The sequence below is a fragment of the Passer domesticus genome, chromosome 18 (genome assembly GCF_036417665.1).
Source record: "Passer domesticus isolate bPasDom1 chromosome 18, bPasDom1.hap1, whole genome shotgun sequence".
Classification (NCBI taxonomy): Eukaryota; Metazoa; Chordata; class Aves; order Passeriformes; family Passeridae; genus Passer; species Passer domesticus.
The window spans coordinates 975,768-1,000,557 of NC_087491.1; the positions used below are offsets into that span (position 1 = coordinate 975,768).

Consider the following 24,790-nt stretch of genomic DNA (forward strand, 5'->3'; position numbering starts at 1 on the left):
TCTTTACAATTTTGGCTGTTTTTTTCCTATTTGTCCATTTTATCGTTGAGACCTTTTTCTTATTATTTTTCTGGTGTTACAGTATTTTTCATAAATTACTGGAGTACTACTCATCATTTTTTCATGAACATCTACTTTTCTTTTGCAGCACAAAGAATTTCAGGAGACTTGTTTCCAGTGCATTTCAACAAAAATAAGTGTTTTCCCTGACTTGTGTGTCCAAGGCATTTCCTCAGCCCTTCTCTGGCTCTGCAGGGCCAGTGCCTGTGAGCAGAGGTGGAGGGAAGGGGCTCCCAGCACAGCAGCACAGCCAGGGACAATGGCCCTGGCTCTCCCCACATCTGCTCCTCCCAGCTCCACACTCCCCTTCCCAGCCCTGCTGTGGGTGCCAGGCCAGACTGCTCTGGCAGCTTGGTCACTGTCCTGCTGCGTGTCCGTGCTGTGCCCTCAGGCAGGGACAGGCCATGGGCACTGCTGGGACATAGCTGGGCTCCAGCACAGCAGCTCCACCAGCAAAGGGCATCTCTTGAGCGTAGGGCAGGAAGGCTCTGCTCCCCTCCAGAGTCACTCTCAGGACTCTCAAGAGGCTCCTTGTGTTCCTTTGTTTTTCCAGAGCTCAGTGGGATGAGATCAGGGTCTCACTGGGGCCTTCAGAGGACTCAGGTCTGGCTCAGGTTTTGCTTGTGGGTGGCCAGTGCCCATCAGATGGGGAATGGTCTGTGATGAACCTTCCTGGGGCTCTGCAGCTTGTGCCAGGGCTGATGGCAGGGGAAGGTTTGTCTGGAGGACCTTGGGAGCTGCCAGGAGAACACAGGGGACATGCAGGGACAGTGTGTGCCAGGGACCAGCAGGGAGTGGAGCTCACTGGGCACAGGCCTGGCCAGGCTGGGGTCACCCTGAGATCAAGGACTGAATGTCTGCTGTGAGCCAGGAAAGCTCTGCAGCCCAGGGACACAGCAGGCCCAGGGAAAGGAGTCTGGGCACTGCCTGCTCTGAGCCTCAGGGAACTCCCCCAGGAGGATCCAGGGCAGCCCCAAGCCCCTCTGGCAGCCCTGGCACAAGGCAGGCACCTCTGAGCCCCCTCCATGGCCCCGCAGAGCCTGTGTGGGAGGGGGTCAGTGCAGGGAGCACCATCAGCTGCCTCCGTGTGCCAGGCTGAGCAGCAGAGCCCAGCAGAGGCAGCCGAGGGCCCCGGGCAGCACAGCCCCCGTGCTCTGCAGAGCAGCAGCCCCAGCTCGGGGCTCTGGGCAGCAGGGCAGGGGTTGCAGCAATGGCTGCTCGGGCCAGCACAGATGTGTTCCCCTGGGAAAGGCTCTGGGGGCAGCTGGCATGGGCCAGGAGCAGAGCAGGAGCCCGTGAGTGTGCAGAGGAGCCCTGGCAAGAGGCTGCCCTGTCCCTGGGCCAGCAGGAGCTGCCTGAGGAGCCCTGGGGCCAACTCTGCTGCTGGGCTGGGCAGCGGGGCTGGCCCTGGGGCTGCAGGAGCTGCTCCTGAGCATTCCACACCCAGAGTGGCTGTCCCTGACCTCCAGTGTCTGCAGTTCCTGCTGCAGGGCCAGACAGGGCTGAGCTGCTCTGCTGGGGCAGGGAGAGGCTGAACAGGGAAGTGACAGGGAGAGGAAAACCCTGGACCCTTGGTTATGCAAGTCCCCAGAGTTTCAGCATGGTCTCCATGGTTCCATGAGGCCCCACAATGTCACAATGGCCCCTTGGTTCCATAGGGCCCCAAAGTGTCACAATGCCACTGTAACAATGGCAATGTACTTTCCAAAGACATACAGTGGAAACTGGTTTATCTAAGGTAAAGTTGTGCCAGCATTGATTGGATGCACAAACAGATTGACCAATTATTTTTCCTTTATTATATTCTATAAAATCCCTTACAGTGATTTGAATTATACAAGTTTTCCGTGTGTGGATGTATTGATTCCTCTACACCCTATCTGTATTTCTTCCTGAATTATTCAATTAGAATACTAGTCCCATTTTTCTTCTTCCCATCCTGTTTCAAGCATGTTTCATTTCTGTGCATAACCACAGTGGCCAAATTAAAATTTGAGAGATTTTTCCCCAGCCATACTGGAATAGATGATGGGAATGTGAGGACTATATCCAGGGTAAGGTAAAGATTCGAGCCAGAATTATGACACTGATCAGAATCACAAGGGTCAGCATCAGAACTTGAAGATCGTTGGTCCTATTGGCTCTGATGTCCATGCTCCTTTGGATGCCTTCTATACTCCTGAATAGTGAATCCAGGCAGGCTATTCTTTGATCTTGATTGGCATGAAGGTTGTCGGAAGCAGCTGGTGTGATCCATTCCACTTCTCCAGACACTGACCTGAAAAAGCCTTAACAAATACCCAGTCTCCATTTAAACCAATTAATTGCTTGATCCAAACCTTTAGCCTTGGTTTCCAAAACCCTCTTATTAATTTTGTTCAATTGTTTTCCCAGAGTTTTATGTACCATTTCATGTATCCTTCTCCTATTTGACTGATGTCTTCTCCCCTACATTGAGTTTGATAAGGCCTCTCATATAACATTTCAAATGGGCTTAGGCCTTCCTTAGACCATGGTTTGACACTAATTCTGAGTAGAGCAACTTGGAGTCCTGTTTCCAATGCAAATTTGTTTCTTGACAGATCTTTGCTAATTGCTGTTTGATTAAATGGTTCATTTTCTCTACTTGTCCACTGCCCTGTGGATGATAAGTTACGTAATTGCCAGTCTATCCCTAGGGCCTTACTGACTTGTTGAACTATTTGTGCACAGAAATGTGCACCACTGTCACAAGATACTGTAGCTGGTACCCCAAATTGAGGTATAATTTTATTAAAAGTACTTCAGTATCTTCTATAAATAGATGTATTTGTTCTGCATGGGAAAGCTTCCTGCCAACCAGTGAAGATGTCTATCAGTATCAATGGGTACCTGTACCCTCCTTGGGACTTCAGAAAAGTCACTTTGCCATTGCTGCCCTGCTATATTTCCTTTTTCCAGTTGTACCAATTTTATGCTGTTTGTAGTGTTTGTATTATTTTTCTGGCAAATTGCACACTGCTGAGTGATCAGTTTGGTAGTGGTATACAGATTATGGCCTGTTACGCATTTAGTCAAATCTGCTTACAATGCATTTGCTTCCCAATGAGTTTCATTATGTTCTACTAGGACTACCTTCCACAATATATTTGAAGGTATAAGAACCAGATTGTCAGGTGTAATGAGCACAGTTCCATGCTTGTTTGCTTCTAAGTCCTTCACCAGCCTCATATCCTCTTCATACCACCTGAGTGCTGGTATTCTCTGTCTGTACCCATGGCTTTACCATCTGGTATCAAAGCCAGTGCCTCAGTCTGAGCCCCTTCTGCTGCCTATTTAGCCTCATGGTCTGCCAATCTGTTTCCTAGCTCCTGTTCAGTGTTACCCTTTGGTGACCTCTACAGTGCATGACTGCCACCTGTTCATCTAAATTTACAGCCTCCAATAGACATAAAATTTTTTCAGCATGCTTAACTTATTTACCTCTATCTTCGCGCAATCTTCTGTTCCAGACAGCACCCTGAGCAGGCCCTGTACCAAATGTACATCTGGAGTCAGTCCATATATTAATCCTCCCCTCTTTTGCCAGTTCCAGGACTTGTAAGTGAATTATCTCTTCTTGCTGCATGGTTATCACTGCAGATAAAAGTTTTGCCTTGATTACCTTGAGGGCAGTGGTCACTGCATATCCTGCCTTATGAGTCCCTGACTTTATAATGCTGCTTCTGTGTGTGGACCAGGAGTCCTCAGCATCCTCCAGAGTTCCTTCTTCAGGTCAGGTCTGCTGGAGTAAACTGTCTCCATGATTTCCAAACAGTTGTGGGCTACAGGTGCCAAAGTAGCTCCACTGAGAAAAGATGCTGTGTTACAGTATTAGGGGCTACAATATTAACAGCATTTTGTTCTACCAGTATAGCTTGATACTTCAGGAATGGAGGAGGGGAAAGCCAGTGACTCCCCTTCTGCTCTAACACCCCAGAGACTGTGTCAAAGTCATAGTGAACTCACAGGCCTCTTGAATGTTAAGAATAATGGCTGCGATGGCTCACAAGCCCCCAGGCCAAGCCTTGCTTACCTCATCCAATGGCTTAGAGAAGTCAGCAACAGCTCTCTTGTAAGGTCCCAGTTGCTGGGCTTATGGTAGGGCTGTTCTTGAAATCTAGGGGTAACACTGTCCAGGTTAATGGGGTCTTTCACTCTGTATCTGGATTTTCCCATTCAAAAGCAAATAGCTTCTGATTATCCTGGCTAAAGCCAAATGGGAAAGGCATCTTTTAAATATAGTACCATAAACTTGATTACTTTTTAAACTTTGTTAACAGGGTGTAGGGTTTGCTACTGGGTAAAAATCCACCACAATTTTGTTTATTGCTTTTAAATCATGCACTAATCTATAGCTCTTACCATAAGGTTTTTTAACTGGAAGAATGGAAGTATTATATTCTGATTCATATTCTATGAGTAATCCAAATTTCAAAGAAGTACTAATTATTTCTTTTATCCCTTTTTGATTCTCTGCTTTCAATGGATATTGTTTAATTCTAACAGGGCTGGGTCTTGGTTTCAATTTTATTTCTATTGGAGTTGCATTTTAGCTCGAACTGGTGTCCCTGCTGCCCACACTCCTGGATATACTTGATCCAGGACTTCTTGAGGCACTTTACTTCTCACTTCAGGTTGCATCAATGTTAAGCTTAGTATTTCTGATTAATTGATCTTCCTTTATTTTAGATTTTATTTTTTCCTTGCCTAAAAGTTATTCCAATTCCTAATAGTTCTAACAAGTCTCATTCCAATAATGATTTTGGGGATTCCAGCATGTATAAAAATTTATGTATCCCAGTTTGTTTACTTATTTGATACTTAACTGGCTGCAAAAAGTACATTTTCTTTTGTGGGCCAGTGGCTCCTATTACTTTTACAAAATCTTTATCCACTTGTATTAGTTCTTGATTTAACACTGAATGTGAAGCATCTGTTTTGACCAGAAATTCAGTTTCTTTTTGATTCCCTAGCCTAATTGCAACCATTGGGTCTGCTAGGGCAGGTTTTCCCAGTCCCCATCATTCGACTTCTGCCATCAGCAGGCTGAGAATTAACCCCTTGTCTGTGTCATAAGGGTATCCTGATGCCCCAAGGATCTGAATTTGGAATCCATAACCTAGGACAATTCTTTTTCCTATGTCCTATTTCTTTACAATAAGCACTCTGATTCTTCTCTACTTGGACTGGGTGTATCTCTGGGTCCCTCAGCCCCTCCCAACAGGAGTTCTCAATAATTCTTGATCTTGTTTTCTCCTTTACTGCCAGAAATACAGCTTTCAGCTCTCCTACTTGTGCATTCCCCATTTCGTCTTCTACTGCTTCCAGTCCTGTTTCAATATGGAAAGCAACTGCTCTGTACTTTGATTTCCAATCAATGTGTTTGGCTGAGGCACCAGTGAGCTACACAGCTTTGACTTCAGAGTCTGAGGTGAATGCAGGAGCACCCAGTACAGAACTAGGCTTATAAGGGTGCTGTAGAGCTAACATGACTGGAGTCACAGCTATCTGTAACTTTGTAGGTTTTGTGGGTCCTTCAGTGACATCCATTTGATCTGTGACCAACTGAGATATATGTATCATTAATGTGTACAAGGGTCTTGCTATTATAGAAAATTCAGGAACATGATTTCTCTAGTATCCCAGAGTACCCAATATTTTATAACCAAAACTGCCATTATTTTATGTGCAGATGCCTGCACATAAAGCGTAGCCGTGAGATTTGCAATATCTGGGACAGCTGCGATGGAATGTCCCATGTTAGCATTAAGCATTTGATAATCAATTGTTAAATGCCACCTCCTGTCTGCTTTTTTCAATAGCCAAACAAGAGAATTGTAAGCCGAATGCATCCTACCATAACACCTCTTAGTTTTAAATTTTTAATTACATTGCAACGCATTTCAGCAGAATAACAGATAATGGTTTTTCTATTAAAGCCAGTTAAACAATTTTTATTTTTATCCAGAACTAAAAGTTTCGGGTTTTGGCTTTTGTGGGAGTAATCAAAGAGATTTTAAGCCCCAGTGTTAATTACAAATTTTGAAGGTTGCCTCTTTGCTACTACAGCCAACTCTGTTGGGGTGCCATCTCTGAAAAAATAATTACTCAACATATGTTCATATGTTTCCTGAGCAGTTATTAGTTCCTGGTTAAACATAATCTATAGCTTCTGGTTTTTTAACCATTGTTCCCTTTATTTTTGTTATGCCATAGGGCAATGTCCTAGTTTTGTAGCACAGAAGTGATGATTTCAGAGAAGCTGCTATCAGTTTCCTCCATTTCTGACAAAAAGAACCCATCAGTAATAGGTTTGACAGTCTGTAAAAGCACTAAAAGCTGTACATGCTTCTATGAACAAACACGTAAAAGACGGAAAATCCCAGGAAATATCTCTTTCTTTCCCGGTCGGCACAGAGGTGACAAGGGCCAGGCCGGGCAGCCTCTGCTGCAGGGCCAGGCCCCTTCCCGGGGCGCCCACCGGGCCCCATGGGCTGCCAGGCAGGGCGAGGGCAGTGCCATGGGGCAGAGGCCGGGCTGGGCCACGGCTGCGATTTCCGACATCTCACTGTTTGTTAAACCCTGCGCCGCCGCCAGCCCGGGCCCAGCTGGGTGCGCCAGGCCCCAGGAGCAGCCCCGGGCCCCCGGGGCTGGCTCGGGAAAGATTCTGCCGCCATTGAGATTGACCCGCAACCCCCGGGCAGGGGGACGAGAAGCCATCGGCCCCGCTGTGCTGCTGCTGAGCTCTGGCCCGGCTGCTGAGACCCGGGCCCTGCCCCAGCCCAGCCCAGCCGCAGCTCCCATCTGCAAGCACCGAGCTCGGCCAGGTCAGTGACCATTTGCAGGCCCCGGGCGAGATAGTAACTCTTTCAGTGCTTCAATTCTCCCTCCAGTGAGAGAAAAGAAAATGCAGACAATGTAGAGGAGCAACACAAAGGCATCAAGGCCAGTGAACAAAGAGTAAAGTCCCAGATAGCAGGGCTGAGGAGATGCCTTGATCTTGGAGCTGAAATCCTATTGCAAAGCTATGGAGACTAATGCAATTGATACATTCAGACTTTTTCCCCTGTAACACATTAGCAAGTATAGGGAGATAACTTGTTTGGCAAAAGCCTCCATGCTAAAGCAAGCAAATGTTGAAGTAGTTGTGATCCTATGAGAATTTGAACAGAGAGAGAAGAGTGATGAAGACCCTGTGGCCCCAGGGAGAGAAGCAGATCTCTGTTCCCAGAAATGAAGATGATTTTAGAGATAGATAAAGAGAACTCCTGCTTTTGAAGAGCCCATCTTTAAAACAGTACCCCATAAGCTGACATGGCCCATAAACACAGCTGTGGGAAAGCTTGTGGAAAATGGGAGGGACTTCATGATTGCAGATTTCCCCGGGGTAGCTGCTATTCGTAGAAATTGAGAGCCACAAGAGAGCTGTTTTTCTTGTGGAGATGTCGCCATAAGATTAACAAGAGGGACTTCTCTCCCTAAGTGAACTGAAAGAAGACTATTCTAGAGGTGGTAAACTGACTGAAAATGTTAAGTTTTGTCTCTTTGCATTGCCAATAGGAAAGGAAAAGTTGCAGGGAGAGGAGAAGTGCTCTTAAAGCTTTGTTCTGATTCTTAGTACTCTTAGTTACTGCTACTAAACTTTCCTTTGTATCCTTTTAAAGTTTTGAGCCTGCTTTGCCTGTCTCCTAATCTTCTCTCACAGCAGAAAATGAGTAAGTATATTCTAGTGAGTGCACTGGTGATTAGTGAGCACTGAACCCATCACACTAATTGGTGCATTGACCGGGAAATCTTAAATTAGCAAACCAAAACCACTACAGGCAAAAAGGTCTTAAAAACATTTTGTTAGCTAATTACAGATTTACCCACATATTATGAGAAATCAGCAAGTCTCTATCAGTCCTGTGTGCTGGTTTGGACAGGGTCAATTTTCTTCCCAGTGCCTGGTGTGGGGCTGTCTTTGGGACTTGTGCTGAACACAGGGATGATAATGGAGATGTTTTTGTTATTGCTGAGCACTGGCCACACAGGGCCAAGGCCTTTTCTGCTTCTCATATGACCATGCTAGGGAGATGAGGTGTTGGGAGGGGACACAGCTAGGACATAGACATAAGACAACATACATAATACAACATGCTCAGTATGGAAAGTGGGGAACATTTAGAGTGGTGGTGTTTGTCTTCTCAAGTTCCATGGAATGGGGCCCTGCTCTCCTGGAGGTGCTGAGTTCCTGCCAGCCCATGGGAATAGGTGTTTTGCTTTGCTTTCCTTGAGTGCCTGACTTTTGCTTTCCCTACTAAACTGTCTTTACCCCAACCCCTGAGTATTTTCACTTTTATCTTTCCAATTTGCACCCTGATCCTGCTGGTGGGGGAGTCAGTGAGTAGCCCCAAGTGTGGGGCTTGGCTGCTGGATGGGGTTAAACCACAACAGCTGTAAGGACCAACTCCTTAGCAAAGTCTGAAGAAGGTGATTTTCAATCTTTAAGCAGTTACTCCTCAGTAACAGCAGAGCACCAGTCTAGGATAATGCTTCCACACAGATTAGAGTGGAAGAGTGATACACTTCCACAAGGATAAGGGTTTCTTGTCTCAGATTTCCACACTCATCAGGAAAGGGTTCATCCCTGGCAGGAGTTAAGCAAGGTGCAATGGCATCAGATGTGGTCCTCTAGCTCAGCTCAGACTGAAAGAAGAACCAGCTGCTGGGGTCACCTGGAGCAAGACGAGCTCCAGACACTTTTCCTGAGAGGCCCAAGAGGTCAAAGCAGGAGTGGGAGCTGGGGCTGCAGTGGCAGTGCTGGCTGGCTGCCCAGAGCTGTGAGGGCTCCTGACAAGCACAGGCAGGGCCTTGGGCAGCACATGACAGTGAAAAACGTCATCAAATCACCCTTTCCTGGGCATGTTCTTCTCCAAGCAGCTCTCTGAGAGGGGGGAATGTGCTTTCCAGAGCTGCACTGAAGACTCAACTCCATCATCTTCCCAGTGCTTCCTCATAGCATAGGGAAGAGCTGTAAAGTTGTATTTCTAAAATGTCTCTGGGGAAAAGGGAAAAGCAGGCAATAGATGGATTTTCTGAGGCTTCCTAGGTCCCCATGTTCTCAGACACAGCCCAAGCCTCTGCCCGAAGTGATGATATTCTCCTGGAGTGAAACGCTGCTTCTCAGAGTGGGGAAACATCCAGGAGTCCTGGACCGTCCTCCAAAGGGAACAAAGCCTGAGGCACTGGGATGCTTGGTTGTTCACCAGCAAGAACTCCAACCAGACCTGAAATCCAGGTGGGCATTCTTGAGGAGAAAGATGCCATGCTGGTGGCAGGGGAGAGGGGATAGGGAACAAAGGAGATTAATTTCCCTCCAGGAGAACTCTCTGGTTTGCCACAAAATGGGAGGGGCTGTAGCTGCAGGGCTCTTCACTGGTCCTATATGGTGTAGGGATACACCTTCCCCACCACAGCCCAGCTGCTCCTTGACTATTTCCTGGTGCAAACTGAAACGTCCCCATTGCAATATTTTCAGAGTGCCTTGAAATCTGCTCATTGTCTGCAGTAATTTTCAGGTTTTGATTCTTCTCAGGATGTGTCCCCTAATACACACTGGAGGGGGATCCAGAGTTCACCAACTATCTGCTCTGAGACCACCCTCATACTCCCCTCCTCCCCACTCTGTTCTCTTAACTAGTTCTGCTCTCATGTCTCCAAAAGGAAACAGTAAATCAGGGTGTGTGATTTTGTTTCCCAGACATAGAGCTCCTGGCTCAACCTTCTCTGAGGTCCAAGGAGGACTAAAATCTGCTGAGAGATGAGCTCAGCCTCTCCTTCATTTTCAGATGGGAAAGAGAGGCCAGGGAAGGCCAGACATGGACTGAAAAGGACATGGGATTTCACAGAGAAGGAGCTCCCAGGGAGCAAAGGCCACTTTTGTGCACCAGTTACCCGAGAGGACACTTGGCAGGCTACACTGTCCTTCCTGAGAGGAAGGACCAGCATCACTGGGACAGTGATCTTGCCTGCCCTGAAGGGACACCTTGTCTCAGTAATGACACTGGGCCTTTGGGCCTTTGCACTTCAAAAACACCAAGAAGTCTCTGATGTCCTTTCCCTGCCAAAGAGGACCCAACCTCAAAGCACAGTGGAATATGAGTGATCCAGGTCCTGAGCTGCTTTGTCCGGGAAAGGGACACACTTCATGGCAAGCTGGGGTTGACAGAACAGAAGCCACATCAGGACAGACTGAGCACCCCTGAGCCAGTGGATGGTGACAAGGCCTTGTCCAAGGCCTGAGCCCAAGATTCCCTTAAGCTCTTCCTCTGGGGCTCTCACAATCCTGTGGTCCTTCTCTCCCTGAAGTGTCTACCTCCCAAGGTTCAAGGGCACATGGGCTCTGGAAAGAATCACAGGATCATAGAATATCCTGAGCTGCAAGGGACACACAGGGATCATTGATTCCAGCTCCTGGCTCACACAGGACACCCCAATAATCCCATCCTGTGCCTGGGGGTGTTGTCCAAATGCCCCTGAAGCTTTGGCAGCCTTGGGCCCATGACCAAGAAGGGCCTGTTCAGTCCCTCAGCACCCTCTGGGGAAAGAACCTTTTCCTGATATCCTGCCTAAACCTACCCTGGCACAGCTTCAGCTGTTCCCTCAGGTGCAGTCATGAGAGAGGAGAGAGGATTAAAAAGCTCCTCCTACCCTCACAAATCACCAAACGGGTAAGATTGGAAATCCCTTGTTTCTGTTTCTGTCCGTTGCCTCTCATCCCATTACTCAGCACCACCAAGAGCAGCCCAGCTTTATCCTCCTGACACCCAGCCTTCAAACACCTCTGTCCATTGATGGGATCCCCTCTTAGCCTTTTCTTCTCCAGACCAAACAGGCCCTGCTCCCTCAGCCTCTCGTCACCAGAGAGATGCTCCAGGCCTCTGATCACATTTGTAGTTCCTCAGTTGGGACCGTCCCAAGAGCTCCAGGTTTCTCCTGTACTGAGGCACCCAGCATGGGACACAGAGCTCCAGATGTGCCCCTCTAGGGCTGCTCCTCCCTTGGAGGTTAGCAAAGCTCTTCCTAAGGCAGCCCAGGCAGCCATTGGCCTTCTTGGCCACAAAGACACATTGCTGACTCTTGGACAACTCTTTGTCTACCAGAACCCCCAGGTCCTTCTCTGCAGAACTGCTTTGCAGCAGGTCAGCCCTGAGCCTGGATGGGTGACTGGGCTTATTCCTTACCAGGTTCTTTGAATTGCTTTGGATGGATGGACTGCAGGAAAGCTGTGGGTATTCCTGAGAATTTGGCAAAGGCCTGGGGGGCAGGATGGAGAAGGGGGATCATCTCTCTGCATCTCCCCAGACAGCATCTGTGGGCTGTGGGAGACAACACTCTGTCATGAGAAAGGTGAGTGGGCAAGTGGATTTGTACACTTTTACCACGTATCAGGTGATGTCAGGCCATAACTACACACACTCCTCAAAGACAAGAGTCAAGAGAGGCTTTGAGCACCTGCAGAGAACACTTCAGCACAGAGGAGATTCAGTGCCATAGATCACAACAGCTGAGAGGCTCAGAAAAGCTGACTTTAGTGATAGGATGGATTGTGGTGGTGCATCTCATGACAACAGTCAGCTTCTTTGGGCCTCTACCCACATAAGGACTGTACCTCCCTATCCCCTCAGAGGAGCTGAGCAGGAGGAGCTCACAGGGTGGTTGCTCTGTACAGCAGCTTCTGCCTTCAGAGAGATTAAAGGTTTCTTAATAATAGCCCTACCCACCTTGGTTGTTCTCCAGGTATGCTCTGAAAAGCAGGAACTCATGATATGGGAATGCCTGTCTCAACTGTAACGCTTGTTCCAGAGTTTGAAATCTTTGGGAAAGCTCCTGAAGTAATGTCTCCATTCTGCATTGCAGGGCCCTTGAATTTTCCTCCTCCTTCTTTCCTGTGAAGAAAGAGCAATTCCACAGGGTCACTAATGATTCCTCCTTGAGCAGGAGACCAGCTATCTGACACAAGCTTGCCCAAAGGCTCTGATACAATATCCCTGACAGAGAGAGGGTCTCTGCTCAGAGCTCTCCTGTGGGTGGATTTTTCCTTCCTCATTCCCCCTTAGAAATCCTCACTTCACAGGAATTCCATTTGGCCATGAAGACACAATCTGGAAATGGTTTTGCCTTTACCCACACCCTTTTAGCAGGGAGGGCCCAAGAAATTCAGAACAAATTTTCATTTCTCTTCAGCATCTTGTTTATCCTTTCTGTAGCCCAATACATAAACAGCTCCAGCTTTGAAAAGTGGACCACACACTTAATTCCTAGACCACAATGGCGTGAGCCAGCAGGAATTGCAGGGGTTTCCCTGGACTCTCCTGGGCTGCTCCTTGCCCTGGCTTTGCTGGCTGCAGCTGGAGCAAGAACAGGACTCAGGTCAGACCGATCTCAGCTGTCCCTGCCCTGGAGACAGAGGCTGTTCCCAATACACTTTGTGTCCTGCCTGAGCCAGGCCCAGGGGCACAGTCTGGGGCCAGCCTGGCCCACACTGGAGCCTGTGCCCCAGCTGACCCTTCCCCTTCCCAGCACCAGCTCCTGCAGGCAGAGCTGTTCTCCACAGGCCCTGCGCTCACACACACATCCAGGCTCTGCTCAGGGGAGCTCCTCTCCCTGCTGATCATCAACAGGGAAACAAGGCTGAGCTCACATGTGCCCCAGCACGGGACCAGGAGTGGGGCAGCAGCAGAAGGGCAGTGGGAAAGGGAGACAGACAGGGACAGGACTTCAAGGGGGGACCCTTAGCAAGTATTGGGCAGTGAGAGAACTCCCAGCACACACCCCAGGCAAAGGTGAGGAACAGAACAGGGACTCTGACCACCTGCAGAGAACACTTCAGCATAGAGCTGTTCCAGTGCCATGGATCACAGAAGCTGTTCCCCATGGAAGGACTGTCCCTCCCCATCCCTTCTGAAGGGCTGAGCAGGAGGAGCTCACAGGGTGGTTGGCCTGTAGAGCAGCTTTTGCCTTCAGATGGGTGAAGGTCTGCTTGGCAATGGCCCTGCTCACCTCGGTTCTTCTCCAGGTAACCTCTGAGAAGCTGAAGTTCATGCTTTGTGGTCTCTGGCCATTCCTGCATTTCTTTTTCCAGAGTTTGAATTTTGTGGGAGAACTGCTGGAACTTCTTTTTCAACAATGATTCCAGGGCCCTTTTAATTTCTTTCTCCTTCTTTCCTGTGATGAAAGAATGACATCACTGGGACACTGATGTTTCCTCTTTGAGCAGCACACCAGCCGTCTAACACAAGCTTGCCCAAAGGTTCCGATACAAAACCCTTGACAGAGGGTCTATGCTCAGGGCTCTCCAGTGGAAGGACTGTCCCTCCCCATCCCCTCTGAAGAGCTGAGCAGGAGGAGCTCACAGGGTGATTTGCCTGTAGAGCAGCTTCAGCCTTCAGATGGGTGAAGGTCTGCTTGGCAATGGCCTTGCTCACCTCTGTTCTCTGGGTAACCTCTGAAAAGCTGAAGTTCATGCTTTGTGGTCTCTGGCCATTCCTGTACATCTTCTTCCAGAATCTGAAGCCTTTGGGAGAGCTGCTGGAGGTTCTTCTTCAACATTGATTCCAGGGCCCATACAAATGCCATCTCTTTGTTTCCTGTGATGAAAGAATGACATCACTGGCTCACTGATGTTTCCTCCTTGAGCAGGAGAACAGCTATCTGACACAAGCTTGCCCAAAGGCTCTGATACAATATCCCTGACAGAGAGAGGGTCTCTGCTCAGGGCTCTCCTGTGGGTGGATTTTTCCTTCCTCATTCCCCCTTAGAAATCCTCACTTCACAGGAATTCCATTTGGCCATGAAGACACAATCTGGAAATGGTTTTGCCTTTACCCACACCCTTTTAGCAGGGAGGGCCCAAGAAATTCAGAACAAATTTTCATTTCTCTTCAGCATCTTGTTTATCCTTTCTGTAGCCCAATACATAAACAGCTCCAGCTTTGAAAAGTGGACCACACACTTAATTCCTAGACCACAATGGCGTGAGCCAGCAGGAATTGCAGGGGTTTCCCTGGACTCTCCTGGGCTGCTCCTTGCCCTGGCTTTGCTGGCTGCAGCTGGAGCAAGAACAGGACTCAGGTCAGACCGATCTCAGCTGTCCCTGCCCTGGAGACAGAGGCTGTTCCCAATACACTTTGTGTCCTGCCTGAGCCAGGCCCAGGGGCACAGTCTGGGGCCAGCCTGGCCCACACTGGAGCCTGTGCCCCAGCTGACCCTTCCCCTTCCCAGCACCAGCTCCTGCAGGCAGAGCTGTTCTCCACAGGCCCTGCGCTCACACACACATCCAGGCTCTGCTCAGGGGAGCTCCTCTCCCTGCTGATCATCAACAGGGAAACAAGGCTGAGCTCACATGTGCCCCAGCACGGGACCAGGAGTGGGGCAGCAGCAGAAGGGCAGTGGGAAAGGGAGACAGACAGGGACAGGACTTCAAGGGGGGACCCTTAGCAAGTATTGGGCAGTGAGAGAACTCCCAGCACACACCCCAGGCAAAGGTGAGGAACAGAACAGGGACTCTGACCACCTGCAGAGAACACTTCAGCATGGAGCTGTTCCAGTGCCATGGATCACAGAAGCTGTTCCCCATGGAAGGACTGTCCCTCCCCATCCCCTCTGAGGAGCTGAGCAGGAGGAGCTCACAGGGTGGTTGGCCTGTAGAGCAGCTTTTGCCTTCAGACGGGTGAAGGTCTGCTTGGCAATGGCCCTGCTCACCTGGGTTCTCCTCCAGCTCTGCTCTGATTATCTGAACCTCATGCTTTGTGGACTCCTCTAATTTTTTGAAATCTTCATGCAGAGCTTTTATTTTATTGTTGAGCTCCTGGAAGGCCTCGATTATCATGGATTCCAGGACCTTGTTGGTTTTCTCTTTCTTTCTCCTTCCTGTAGAAAAAGATTTGTGTTACTGGGAAACTGGCAGTTCTCCCTTGAGTGGGAGACCACCCATCCTCTCTGAGGTGCTCATATCCTCTTTCTTAAAGTCTCTTCTTGAGGGTCTCTTCTTAGATCTTGCTGCAGGTCATTTTTTGTTTCTTCTTTCTGGAGAAAGAATCACTTCAGAGGAATTAAACACTGGGCTCAAGGTGCAATCCAGAAATGGATTATTTTTTTGCTTCATTTCTTTATTCAGAGGTCAAACAAAATGCTGAGACTTAGTTCCCTCATGTCCTGCCTGTTTAGCAATTTGTTTGCTTCAGGCCTCTTTTTCTTTCAATCATCCTTTCTAACTCAGCAGCCTTGGAAATGAATTCACTCATCCCTGAAAAACAGAGATGTGTAATTCACAGGCTGATGCACCTCTGGGTACCACATACCACTGTCCTGGTTTTCAAATCCTTTCCCAACAGGAGTTTGCTGTGGGAAGAAGCCTGGCCTCCCTACTGTAGCCCGTTTTCTTCCTGACATGTTTTTCTCTAACAAGTTTTGCCTTTTGAAAGGAGTCTTGGCAGCACTTCTAAACATGGGCTTGGAGCTCCTGTGCAGCTGGTGAGGAATACTGGGAGGAACCCCACGGCCTCCTCACTGCACAAAGGCCTGGACACAGGGGCGAGCCCAGGCCATGCTAAATGCCTCGTGTCCCTTGAGGGAATGACATTCCCCTGCCAGCATCCCAGCTGAAAAGAGCTGGGGGCAGGAGAACAGCTGCACTTAGAATCCAGGGGGTGGGATCCAGCAGGGGCCAGGCTGTGCTGGTCTGTGCTGGGAAAAGCCCACTGCAGGGACATCTCTGCACCCTGGGATCCTGGGGTCCTGGGCATCTGCATGGGGATGGCAAACATAACAAAGGACTGGCTGGGGGCCTTTGGAAATGGGCATTTATGGACAGGTGAGATTGCTTGATCTGACAGCACAGGGCCCTCAGGAACAACAGACCTCTGGATCTCTGCTTGGCAGGGCTTAGTTTCCAGGTAGTGTGGGCAAGTACTGGCACTCACCTGCAGAAAGGTCCCTGTAGCTAAACCGAGGATGAGATTCCTCCTTTAGTGCTCCAAGAAAGAAAATCCCAGAAGGGATGTGCTATGTCTTTGAAATGGTTACCAATTGTGAGGAACACCCCCTGGCAGAGTAGGATGTGTCCCAGGTGAAAGGAGGTCACCCCTCTGGCCAAGCTGATCCCACCCCAAAGGCCAGGCCTTCTGCTGTGCTTTGGAAGGGGTTCTGCAGGCAACGTGCTCAGGGTAGAGACCTCCACTGCCCTCACTTCTCTCAGGGATAACACATCCCATCCCAAGGGTTCCCAAGGATGGCCACAGACAAGAGCAATGGGATCCAGCACACTTACTGAATTCGTTGTATATCATTTCTGCACCTTTCTCAGCCACACAGACAGCAAGCACGGTAGCTGCACATCAGGTACATATGAAAATAAAATCAAAAGGAAAAACAGGACATTTAACAAGGACCTTTCCCCAAGGAACTCCAGGACTGCACTGAGCAGGTTCTGGGGCAGAACACATCCCACAGCTGGCTCAGGAGCCACTCCTGACCCTCGGGGCCCACTGAGGCTCTCCTGGGCCAGGGAGCTGCCTCAGCTGGCACAGCACTCAGGCACCACACAGGTGCCTCAGTCCCACCACAGCACAGCCACCCAGGAGAGGGTCAGACTCTTCTGCCTCACACTCTGGGAGTGGAGAGGGACCCTTCACTGTCCCTTCACTGTCCCTTGGCACATTCATTTCTGCCTGACCATCAAAGCCCTGCTCAGCAACACCCCCTGCTAGAGTAAGATATATCTCGGGTCAAAGAAGGTCATCCCTCTGGCCAAGCTGATCCCACCCCAAAGGCCAGGCCTTTTGCTGTGCTCTGGAAGGGGTTCTGCAGGTAAAGTGCCCAGGGGAGAGACCTCCACTGCCCTCACTTCTCTCAGGGATAACACATTCCATCCCAAGAGTTCCCAAGGATGGCCACAGACAAGAGCAATGGGATCCAGCACACTTACCTGAGGCTTTGAACATGTTTTCTGAGCCTTTCAGAGCCATAGAGACAGCAAACACCATGGTAGGACATCAGGTACATATGAAAATAAAATGAAAAAGAAAAACAGGACATTTAACAAGGACCTTTCCCCAAAGAGCTCCAGGACTGCACTGAGCAGGTTCTAGGGCAGAACATATCCCACAGCTGGCCCAGGAGCCACTCCTGAGGACCAGGAGCCCCACAGCAGTGCTGGGGGGCTCCTGACCCTCGGGACCCACTGAGGGTCTCCTGGGCCAGGGAGCTGCCTCAGCTGGCACAGCACTCAGGCACCACACAGGTGCCTCAGTCCCACCACAGCACAGCCACCCACGAGAGGGTCAGACTCTTCTGCCTCACACTCCAGGAGAGGGACCTCCCAGGCCCCGTCTGTGTGCCTTGGCACATTCATTTCAGCCTGACCATCAAAGCCCTGCTCAGCAACACCCCCTGCTAGAGGAGGATGTGTCTCTGGTCAAAGAAAGTCACCCCTGTGACCAAGCTGATCCCACCCCAAAGGCCAGGCCTTCTGCTGTGCTCTGGAAGGGGTTCTGCAGGCAAAGTGCTCAGGAGAGAGACCTCCACTGCCCTCACTTCTCTCAGGATAACACATCCCATCCCAAGGGTTCCCAAGGATGGCCACAGACAAGAGCAATGGGATCCATGAGTCCACACTTACTTATGGACTCAAATTGGCCTCCTTGGTCATGCTGCCATGAACTCTTTTTTTTTTTTTTTTTTTTTTCTTTTTGTGGCCATTAGGTTCATATGAGAAGAAAATGAAAAATGAAAAAGTGGAAGCTTCACTATGGTATTTCCCTAAGGATTTAAAAAATGCATTTTTTAAGAGCTCTTTTGAGACACATATATATCCCTTATACTACTCAAACCTCTGATCTACTCAGGATTTTTTAATTTACTTATTTTTTCTTCTATCACTGTCTGAACAGAATTCAGCTCTTACCAAGATATTCAGTCCTTTTTTCTTGTCTCCCGTATACTTTTCTCTATGTTCACTCTGCAATGCAAGGAAAAAGAGGGGCAAAATCTCTGTGGTGAGCACAGGACTAGAGAAGATAACGCAGTAGATAAGATGTTCTGTTGTACTCTCAGCCAATCCCTAACTCATCTTGTCTGCCCTGGAGCTCTGAGAATTCTCACAGACATCATCTTCCCTGGTGAAAATTAAGACCTTCTGCTTTTGCCGAGTGCAGAGCCTGGTGTTCAACCCCAGCCACAATTTTCCACAGAGGAAAGGGGGAATTTTCTATTCCTTCAAACTCAAATCCTGGAGGTTATCCTGACCAGCTATGAAGAAATCTATGGAGAAAGGACAAGTGACCTTGGCTGGCTCCCAGATGCCCACCAAACTTCTCTCACTCCCCCTCCTCAACTGGACAGGAGGGAAAATACGACTGAAGAGCTCACACACAGCCTGGGACATCCCTCACCAGTTGCCATCATGGGCAAACCAGACTCAGCTTGGGGAGGATTGCTTTGCTTTCTCAGCAATTCCCAATAGAGCAGCAAGCTGAGTAACAAAGACAAAACTGAAACCACCTCACTCCCACTCTCCCTCCCCCTGGTTGTGAACACACCTGGTGCAGGAGGCTGGCCAGCTGCAGTGCCAGATGCAAGCTGAGCTCCAGGTGGGAGCCCGAGACAACAGCTTGTGAATGGCCAACAAAGCACAACAAAGGGCACCAAGAGTGGTGGCACCGCTGGGGGAGGCACACCGAGAGACCCAGCAGGAGCTGAGGGCTCTGGAGGAAGAGCCAGGCTTGAGCCTTGGGCATGCACGCTGTGAGGGGTTAAAACCAAGGGATTCCTTTGTTGGGGTCCCTCCTCAGAGGCACCAGCTCAGGATGTTCCTGTGTCACTGCACTGGGAATAAATGGCTTTATGGAATCAGACAGCTGAGGCTCTGCTCTGGGAAAGCTGGGCTGGAACCAGGGAGGACACGGGGGCTGGGTGTGGGAGTGGGGGGAGTCCAGCAGGGCCCACTGGGGCACTGGGGCACTGCTGTGGAGGGGCTCTGGTCCCAGCCCTGAACACCTCTGGTAGCTGGAGTGTGATGGCCAGAGAGCCTCGGGAAGGGTCAGACTGGGAAGTTTCCTAAATATCCTCTTCTGCACAGCTGGCTGCAGAAAGCAGGGCCCTGCTGACCCTTCCAACAAAGCCACCTGTCCCTTCTGACCACATCCATCAGAGCAGCAGGGATGAGGTGAAGGCAGAAACGGGGACTGCTCAGGGCACAGCTCGCTGCCATGCTCTGCTCTCCCTCTCCTTCTTGCACTCCATTCCCTTGGGTTGTCTGCTCCTTTTGACTTTCTGTTTTCTTTGCCCAGGGCCATGTTCCAGAGAAGGAGGAGGACCTGGACTGAATTAAGGAACCCCTTGCCAAAAGCTGCTGCATATCCAGAAAGCTTTCCTGGTGTTCAAGGGGAGGAGAGACCCAGCTGAGGAAAAGAGCTCCACTGAGGATTAGAAACAGAGAAATGCCGGCAGGGACCCAAGAGAAGTCACAGCCCCAGGGCCCATGGATGTCCCATGGGTCTAACTGAAGGTCAGACAGGAGATATCAGGGGTGCTTTCCCAGGATTGAACCCTGCTCTGTTTCCTCCCACTACCTTTTCCTGTTTTGCTCTGGTCTGAAAGGAGGGAAAGCATATAAATGCATAAAACGCTCAGAGTTCGAGGGGTTTTCTCCTGAAAGCAGTGCAATAGCTCTCAAATGGCTTCTCAAACAGTAGCAAAGAAGAGATGATGTGCATGTGGAGCTGTCCTGGATGTGCCTCTGCCATTGATAACTGATGAACACAGACATTCCCTCAGCTCACCACTCATGGGAAGATGGTTGTGCTTCCAGGGAAGTCTCACCCCACTTCTCACAGTCAGAGACAAATTGTTCTCTCTGTCTCTCTCATATTTAGAAGGAGCCGTGACAACTGCTTTAGACAGGAGAATTATTTTAGGCAAGGCCAGTCCTGTAATCCTGAACCAAAATTGAAGCTTTGAGAGGGAAAAAGAAAATGAAGGAGGAAAGACAGAAGTGGGGAGGAGAATGAAAAAGAAAATTGGGGGGGGGGAAGAGAGAGAGGAGAAAGGAAAAACCCCAAAAAACAACAAACTCTCTCTTCTGCATTGTCAGTGATGTCTCTGTTGCCCAGAGACCAATAGAGTCTGGTCTGCCAACAGAGGCCAAATAAATTAGAAATTTTGAATTATGCATTGAGTCTGTGATAGATGATATGTATAAATTTGTGCTGAGACTACAGTAATCTCACCTGATAAAAATCCTAGCATACCAAAAGAGAATTCCAGGAAATTCCCTCTGATGAGATTACAGCGATATGCACCAAAATCCTAGTCTGAATATTCATCTCCAGAAATGTTGATTCCAGAGGCTTATTTGTCTGACCAAACCCCAGCAATATGCATTCGATATGCATCATCAATAAAATAAATACATGTCTTCTAGAATGTATACTGCAGGAGATTTTCGTCTAAAGTGAATTTACCAGTTTTGGGAAACTCAGCAAGAGTGACAACAAGAAAAGAAAAACTACGTGAATATGCTAAAAGAATAAGATCAACTATAAGAAAGCAAGAAACCCTCCCAACAACTCTTAGAGCTTAGAAATGTATAAAAAGACTTTGTAAGAGCTGTCTCTTTGTGATGTACAGGGGAGAGAAGCCAAAGTGCACCAACCTGTCTCACCTGACTCTGTTAGCCTAGTTCAGCGTCAATCTAATCTTTGCTTGTGACCTTTTTAGGATTGTATTTTAATTATGGAATAAAGTCTCCTTATTAAATCAAGTTGGCTAAAGCATATATAACAAGTCTAACACAACATTAATACAACATTAATACCAGTATTTGAGTTAAATCAGGAAGACTGTATGAGTGGTGATTAAATCTCATTATGCTTTTTCTGGGGTGCTAAGGTGAGCTATTGTTTTAATATTTATATTTTATATTATTAAGTTCTACTCATTCCATGAAATAATTATCTATTATATATTCCAACTAAATTTTTTTCTGATCAGCCAAGATCAAAGAAACAAACAATTTTCCATAATGTATTCATGGCATCCAGGCTGTGCCTAATCAACATGCTACTTACTTTTTACTCTTCTCCCACTTAATGTGTAGCAAGAGTCATGGGAACAATTTTTGCTATTGGACAAAAATAACATTAAATAAATAAGTAAGGACAGAATTGACAGTCTTTTTCTTTGTAGGAATGAATTAGGAACTGGATTAATGTCTGTAGACTGGGGGTGGGAATGGACAATGGACTTTGAATGGGAATTCCATTAAATATTAACTTTGTGGTCTCCCTCCAATGCTTCTTGACTGATCCCCCACCCGCTGCAGCACAGCTGGGCCTTGATGAGGCAAAGACACTGAAAGCCCTGGGGGCCCTGGAGGGCAGCAGGGCTCATTCAAACCTCAGCAAAGGCCAGTGAAGGACCCAGGATGGGCCAGGAAGCTTTTTTTTCCCACTCCGTTCTCTGGCAGAACTGGACACAGCCCTTGAGTGCCCTCAGCAGTGCCCAGCCCAGGGACGGTCACTGCCTGGGAAGCCGTGTGGGGAGCGGGTGTCACTGCTGTGTATTGCCAACAGCGATTCCACTGGCACTTCAAGGACAGCTGGAGGATTGCCACCTCGGTGACCCACCAGGGCAGTGGTTCCTGAGTGCCACGGCCCCACTGTCACTGGGCAGGTGTGGTGTGAATGTGCTGGGCAGGGGTTCAGCCCTTCCCCTGGCTGTGCTCCTGCTCACACAGCCCCGGGTGCTGCTGGCTTGCTTTGCTGCTGTGCTGCACCTCCCTGTGCTGCCTTTTCGCCCTGGAGCTCGGTCTGTTCAGCCGAGAGCCTCGGGAGATGAGTGCTTTACTTGTGGCCTCTTGGAGAGACCACTCCTGCCCCCAGTCAGATTTCCTGACAAGCATTTACGGGAAATCAGTGTCAAATCGAGAAAGGAGGTGCTGGGGGGGGGGAGGGAGGGGCCCGTGGGGGTGGGAACCCCCCAGAGCTGCTGCCTCTGCCACCGCCTGGTTCAGTACATCAAAGCCTTCTCCTCTGGAGCCCCAGTCCTGTGCTCTGCTGCTGGCCTCAGTCCCTGCCCTTGGTGCCTGGACCCCACTCTTTCCTGGCTGTGCCAGCCCAGGCTGGCACGGATGAGCAGGTCCCTGCCCAGCCCTTCCATGTGGGGCAGGACCAGGTGCCCGTGAGCATCCCCCTGTGCACCCGCCAGGCAGCTCTGCTGAGCCATCACTCCCAAATTCCCCACGCTGCTGGAGCCCTTTGCTCTGCCTGGCCACGAGTGCCAGGGCAGCTGCCATTCCCCTGGGAACCTGCTCCCTGCCTGGAGACCCCTCCCGGCTGCCCCAGAGCTCTTCTGCCAACTCTCCCTGATGATCAGGGAGTTTCTGAGCTGCCAAGGCAGTGTCCCCCTCTCTGACCCCTCCACTGCTCACGCACACAAGTCAAACTCTGCCCATCCTGTTGAGGATCTCCAGGTGTGCCAGCTGCTCTTCACACCTCCCATCCTCATCCTCCCTGGCACTCCTCTGGCAGAGCCTCTCCCACTGCATTCCACCAGCACACAGGCACAGCCTTACAAACTATCTAGGGGTGGGTTTGGCTCCGAAAAAAATTATGTAGGCAGCTTCTGAGATCAGAACCAGCAATTTTGGGTTCTCAGGGGTTCAGCAACTCACATTCGGGAGCATTTGAGCTAAGAAACTGCAAGTTTGGGAGCTTTGGGACTTCGTGATTTAGGGAACTTTGAGGTTTGAAACACTAATTTAGAGAGATTTTGGGCTATGCACAAACCTAAACTTCAGGCAGCATTGGGGTTGGAAACACCAATTTAGGGAGCATTTGGTTCAAAACCAGTGATTTGAGAAACTTTTGGCCTCAGAAAGTCCCCTCCAGGCAGCTTTTCAACTCAAAATTCCAATTTAGGGAGCTCTCGGGCTCAAAAGCACATTTAAGGAACTGCAGTACACAAAAAGGCATCTCAGGAAGCTTTGCAGGTCAGGAAAAGCAACCTGGGGAGCTTCAGGGCTCAGGAACACCAATTTAATGAGCTTTGGGGCTCAGAAAAATCAGTGTCCTGAGACTTGGGGTTCAAATGCAGCAATTTAGGATACTTTGGGGCTCGGCAACACCATTTCAGGGTGCTTTTGGCCTCAAATATTGGCATTTGGGGAACTTCACGGCTGAGAAGACAGGAGTCTCAGGAGCATTGGGGCTCAGAAACAGCCACCTGGGGAGTTTTTGGGACCTGAAACAGCATTTAGGTTCAGAAATACTGATTTAGGGAGCACTGGGACACTTAAACACCAATTTACGGACACACAGGCCTATGAAACAATGATTTGGGGAGTTCAAAGCTGAGAAAAAAAATCATGCTGGGAGCTTTGGGAATCAGGGAGAGTGATTTGGGAATGTTTTCAGATCAGCAAGAACGATTTAGAGAGCTTCTGGGCTCCAAAAAAAATAAACCGATTTAAGCCGATTTTGGGCTCTGCAGTCCCTACTTAGGGAGCTTTGGAGCTCCAAAACAGCGATTTAGGAAACTTTTGGGCTGAGAAGCATCCGTTTCGGGAGCAGAAGGAGCAAGCCCCGGGGAAACACAGGAGCAGGGGGCTGGCGCTTACCTGGGGCAGGGCTGGGAAGAAGCAGCTCCGCGCCGGGCTAATCCGGGATAGCCCCGGGATAACCCGGGTATATCCCAGCGCCCGCTCCCGTTCCCGCCCACACGGGCTCCGCCCCCCCCCCCCCCCCGCCCCAGTAAAACCTTTCTCGGTTTCACACTGATTTCCCGTAAAGCCCTGGAAACTGAAAGTGGAAATGCTCCGGTCAGGGAGCGGCTCCTTGGCTGGGCTGGGGGGAAATGGGCGCAGCCAGCGGCCCCTCCCTGCTCCTGGAGCCCCCGGGAATGCGCCGGGAGGGCACTGGGGGCACTGGGAGTGACCCCCGGGGCTGATGGCAGACGGCACAGGGCTGCAGTTAGAGACGTCAGGGCTCTGAATACTCATTTTGGGAACTTCATGGCTTAGAAACCCCTATTTCAGCAGCTTCGGGGGCATAATGGTGATTTCAGGAGCTTTGGAGCCGAAAAGGAGCAATTTGGGGGGCTTTGGGGTTCCAGAACACTGCTTTTGGGAGGTTTTTGGCTCGAAAAAAATTAATTAGGGAGCTCCGTGTCTCAAAGAAAGCAATTTAGGGCTATTTTTTAGCTCAGAAACAGCACTTTAGAGAGATTTTGGGCTTAGAAACAGCCATTTAAGGATATTTTTGTGTCTGAAACACCAGTTTAGGGAGCTGAGAAACACTCATTTAGGGAGGATTTGGGCTCAGAAATATCAAATTAAAGAGTTTTTGACCTCCCAAATCAAAAACCTATTTAGGGAGGGTTTTGCTTAAGAGGGCTGGAATACAAGTATGGGGAAGCCTGGCAGACTGACTGTACCCCAAACCCACCCAGCAAGTGCTGTGTGCCTGTGGTGGTGAGAACAACCACTGGATGGCTGCAGACAGAGCCTGTGTCCCGTGTCACTGCCCGGAACACTGTCCTGGGCTTCGAAATGAGTGCTGTGGGCACAAGGTGCCCCGTGAGAGAATTTAATCAGACTCATTGCCGAAACAACCTTACAGACACCTGGCCAAGAAGCAGGCACTGAGTGGATTTATGACATCCCTGTGAC

At 49.4% G+C, this 24,790-nt stretch overlaps 1 protein-coding gene and 1 long non-coding RNA gene across 17 annotated transcripts; one reads left to right on the forward strand and one right to left on the reverse strand.

The window, feature by feature from the left end:
• Window positions 1–1,836: 1,836 nt before the first annotated feature.
• On the reverse strand, window positions 1,837–24,790 carry LOC135283070 (uncharacterized). 16 transcript variants are annotated; one of them, XM_064393497.1, is made up of 11 exons: window positions 24,734–24,790; window positions 21,192–21,244; window positions 18,029–18,082; window positions 17,051–17,077; window positions 16,394–16,453; window positions 14,827–14,994; window positions 13,551–13,712; window positions 13,126–13,290; window positions 11,847–12,011; window positions 3,523–3,675; window positions 1,837–2,348 (listed from the first exon to the last, which is right to left on the reverse strand). In XM_064393497.1, exons 4-11 carry the CDS (start codon window positions 17,064–17,066, stop codon window positions 2,104–2,106), a joined length of 1,134 nt encoding a protein of 377 aa, XP_064249567.1. In that variant the 5' UTR covers window positions 17,067–17,077; window positions 18,029–18,082; window positions 21,192–21,244; window positions 24,734–24,790; the 3' UTR covers window positions 1,837–2,103. The 16 variants fall into 16 exon arrangements, with proteins under 16 accessions (XP_064249567.1, XP_064249569.1, XP_064249566.1 ...); XM_064393499.1 differs by having other exon boundaries at window positions 24,745–24,762; XM_064393496.1 differs by lacking the exon at window positions 24,734–24,790 and adding an exon at window positions 24,567–24,700.
• Window positions 6,420–20,884, forward strand: LOC135283071 (uncharacterized). The gene is made up of 2 exons (XR_010348977.1): window positions 6,420–6,908; window positions 19,413–20,884. It is a non-coding gene; the product is annotated as an uncharacterized LOC135283071 (long non-coding RNA).

What these genes read in the sequence shown, in the direction of transcription:
- LOC135283070 (XM_064393497.1), bottom strand. An exon ending in AGGTTACCCAGAGAACAGAG is followed by an intron (nt 13,291 to 13,550) that starts GTGAGCAAGGCC and finishes CTTTCATCACAG; the next exon opens with GAAAGAAGGAGAAAGAAATT. An exon ending in TTACCTGGAGAAGAACCGAG is followed by an intron (nt 12,012 to 13,125) that starts GTGAGCAGGGCC and finishes CTTTCTTCACAG; the next exon opens with GAAAGAAGGAGGAGGAAAAT.